The sequence below is a fragment of the Cyprinodon variegatus genome, unplaced genomic scaffold, assembly GCF_000732505.1.
Source record: "Cyprinodon variegatus isolate N-32 unplaced genomic scaffold, C_variegatus-1.0 Scaffold155, whole genome shotgun sequence".
NCBI lineage: Eukaryota > Metazoa > Chordata > Actinopteri > Cyprinodontiformes > Cyprinodontidae > Cyprinodon > Cyprinodon variegatus.
Window position 1 is genome coordinate 879,209 of NW_015150608.1, and position 3,855 is coordinate 883,063.

General features: G+C 40.0%; 1 protein-coding gene across 1 annotated transcript in view; it reads left to right on the forward strand.

Moving 5' to 3' along the window:
- The window catches only part of kcnh2 (potassium channel, voltage gated eag related subfamily H, member 2), a 368,885-nt gene that overhangs the window by 334,341 nt on the left and 30,689 nt on the right, over positions 1–3,855 (forward strand). Inside the window, exons 8-11 of the mRNA XM_015377494.1 lie at positions 1,243–1,346; positions 1,430–1,568; positions 2,566–2,720; positions 2,847–2,941. Coding sequence (XP_015232980.1) covers positions 1,243–1,346; positions 1,430–1,568; positions 2,566–2,720; positions 2,847–2,941 — 493 coding nt within the window. The remainder of the gene's footprint in view (positions 1–1,242; positions 1,347–1,429; positions 1,569–2,565; positions 2,721–2,846; positions 2,942–3,855) is intronic.

Sequence of the window (3,855 nt, forward strand, 5' to 3'; positions counted from 1 at the left end):
ATTTATGTATTTTATGGACTCCCATATATCTTATTGATCACATCACAATGATTGTTAAAATCATTGATGACCCAGTGTTCTGTCAGATAAGCGTATCCATTGTCAACACCCGTTTATCCATTTAGCTTTGTGCGAAAAATACACTTTAAACTACCTCAATGGCCGTGCATCTCTTTAGTCATGTAAAAAAAAAAACTATTTAGATACTTAGTTTTTGGGGTTTTATGAAGGGATCTGACCTTAAATAATTTTTATGTACCTGACTAAAGGGATACACGCCCGTCGATGTACTTTTACATTTATTTTTCATACAAAACTAAAGAGATAAATGCAAATCTGACGTCTTGCACATGCGTACACTGGAAAAAATGGAAATCCAGATGAGTCATTTTTTCTTAAAATAACTGCATTTGCGCTTAGATTGATGAGGTAAAATACACATTTTGCCAATAGAACAAGGCAATTTACACCTAAAATAAGAAAACACAATTGCATTGTCTTATTACAAGTGCATATTATGTAATTATCTAATTTTAAGAGTAAAAATACTCATTCCATTGGCAAACTACTCAAATTAAGGGTAAATCTACTTAATTTAAGAAATTTCTACTTATTTCTGGAGCGTTTTTCCAGTATATTGACGTAGGTATGATGGTCTGACAGGGTATGCTCATCTGACAGAACACTGGCACTTGGAGTGTCTTGACAGAACATTTCATTTCTCTTATAAGGCTTTTTACCTTGTTTGTGAAAAAATTCCCCCCTGTAATGTATAGCTGAGTGTCATCCGCATAGTTAGAGTAACTTACCTTAATTTGACTTTAGTTAAAACCAAAACCAATTTTCTTGAGAGGCACCTTTTTTTTCTTACGATTTTTAACAATGAAAACTTCTCAAGTTTAATCCCAAAACATAAAATAAATAAAAACATAAAAAACATAAAAACATAGAATAGTTTTTATTCAGTTCCATTGTTTTGACTCAGAAGCAACATGATTTTTAAAACCAACTGTTTTTGTTGAAGTCTTCCTCTTTAAAGTCGTGTATTTTTCAGCAGGTCCTGGATGGTGCAGAATGACTTCTTTATTCTTTTTTGTGATCAATATGCACATTTTTCCTTAAGCCTTTAACGCTAATCCTTCTTTAAAGAAAAACACACCTTCTATTTTTAATTCTACAGCTCATAATTCTCTTCTGTCTTCAACGTATTTTTCTCTGTTCTTTCTGGATCATTTTCCTCAGGAAGAGGCGGCCAAGCAGAACTGCGGCTACTCCTGCTCCCCCCTCAACGTGGTGGACCTTATCGTAGACATCATGTTCATCATTGACATCCTCATTAACTTCAGGTTGGAATTGCTGAGGAGATCTTAGTGATTGCTGCTGTCTGATGAGTTGAATACTAGTGATATTGACCATCTCTCCCCTTCAGGACGACTTATGTGAACTCTAACGACGAAGTGGTGAGCCACCCAGTGCGTATTGCCGTCCACTATTTCAAAGGCTGGTTCCTCATCGACATGGTTGCTGCTATTCCCTTTGACCTGCTCATCTACCGCAATGGAGAGGAGGTAAATGATGCAGAAAAAACGAAGAGCTTCATGCGACAATCATAGGGTCATAGTAGTAGAAAATGACTGAAACCTGCAACAGAAAGCAGCTTAGCAGGGTTAAAGCATGCTCAGGTTAAAAGCTGGGGGTGAACTAAAAGAGGGGCCAGGGGAGGCCATGGACAATTTAACCAATATCCCCTATAGCAACCTCTACAAGGTGATATTTTGTTCCCGTTTCGATGAAATTTATCACCTCTGATGCAAGTGGTTCCTCTCTAAATCTGAGGATGGTATAAGTGATACTCTTAAGTGGAATGCTCTGTTTGGAAATTCGTGGAATAAGTGGAGATTCGATGCAGGGCCAGCAGATTCTGAAACAGCGTCTTTCCCACCTTCATCAGAAAGCTGAACTGTTGAGAAAACTCTAAATCATATATCATATTTATTGCCTAAGTATAATACTTGCCAAAGTATAATTTACAAAATGTTTTTTTTTTTCTTACAACATAATGAAACAGTCTTCACTCAATAGAATTCATGCAGTTTATTGAGGAAAGAGTTGAAACTATTTCACTGCTCTGAGGTTAAAAATGGGAAACTAATACTGTCCCATTTGGCTCCTACCGTCTTCATTGATGCTGTCCAGTCGAGCCTCCTGAGCCAAGGAAGTCGTGCTTTTCCTGACCACAGAGCTCGTTTTTACTCTGAAGATACACACACACCCAGAGCAGCAGTGGGCGCTCTGCCAGCGCAGTAATCAGCTTGTTATTTATCTGTCGTATGGACACTATGAGACCTGCTGAGTACAAGCAGCGAGGCGAGGCTGACTCCTCACTGTAATGAATGGCAGTAAAGATTTAGCACCTCCTATGTAGTTGATGGCTGTGGCCACACCAGCGCTGTGTGTAAATGGGTGTTTGTTAGCGAAAGGATGACAGCAGGTTCAATCCTGAAGCAAAAAGATGTCTGTTCTGTTCTTTTATTTCTATGTTATTGTTCTTTTGTCCAACTTTAGACGACCACCCTGATAGGCCTGCTGAAAACGGCTCGCCTCCTGCGATTGGTTCGCGTAGCCAGAAAGTTGGACCGCTACTCTGAGTACGGCGCCGCCGTCCTCTTCCTCCTCATGTGCACCTTCGCCCTCATCGCTCACTGGCTGGCCTGCATCTGGTACGAATGTAGAGGACGTTCTGATAGCTCCGAGAAAAAGGAGCAATGTTTAAAAATATAGAAATGATGTTTCATTTTGATAAATGAAATAAAGTCCATTCATAATGTTTGGGTTTTTGTTTCCAGGTATGCCATTGGTAATGTAGAGAAGAATGGTTCAATAGGCTGGCTGCACACCCTGGGCGACCAGCTGGGAAAACAGTTCAATGACTCTATTCCAGGTAAACTAACAAAAGCAGATTCCTGATTGGTAATAAAATATGTTGATTTTACACAAAGCCACAGAAAGGGCTAATTAGGGACCAACTTGCGTCATAAATAATAATAATAATAATACATTTTATTACAAAGGCGCCTTTCTGGACACTCAAGGTCACCGTATAAAGTCAAAACAGAGAATAAAACCATTAAAAAACACAAAGGCTGAGACGGGGAGATTAATATTAATGTTTGTCATAGAAATAAATGTTACTCTTTGGTAGCTTTTTAACCATTTGGTCAAACTGAAATTATCCAGTTTGTCATCCTGACCTGAAAGGGCATTAAAAATGGGTTTCATTCAGATCGTAAAATTTAAAATGTTAAAATCAGACCACATTCATATGAAATCAGAATTCTGCCTAAAGTGTAGCTTGTAACCTTAGCAAAGTGTCATAAACGGGGCAGATGGACCCAGTATTCAAGTTGAGACAGATAGTGGGAAAGTTCAAAACAGATGCAGAGCTGTGGACCACAGCGACTGCAGGGGGAGGCGGGGCACCATCCAATCACTGACACTCGGAGGGAGAAACTTACCTGGACATGATTATCAGATTATCATAGTCTACCAAACCAGCCGCTCAGAATGTCCCCAATGCAGCAACCTCAGGGTGCAGGCAGGAATCCCATCCAGGTCAGTGAAAACAGATCAGACAGGACAGTTCTTAAATCCAGGAGTCCTCAGCCCGGTCAGAGGTTCTGATCCACACAGGAACAGACAGATCCAGGGTTCCAGGATCCACAGAGCCTTAAGGCAGGTTCAGAGTTCTAAGAGTCGAGCAATGAGCTCAGAAAGAAACGCTCAGATGCAGACAGGCAGGCTCAGCAGTTGAGGGACAGAGACACGACATGGTACCAGGATAACTGCAGAACTTTA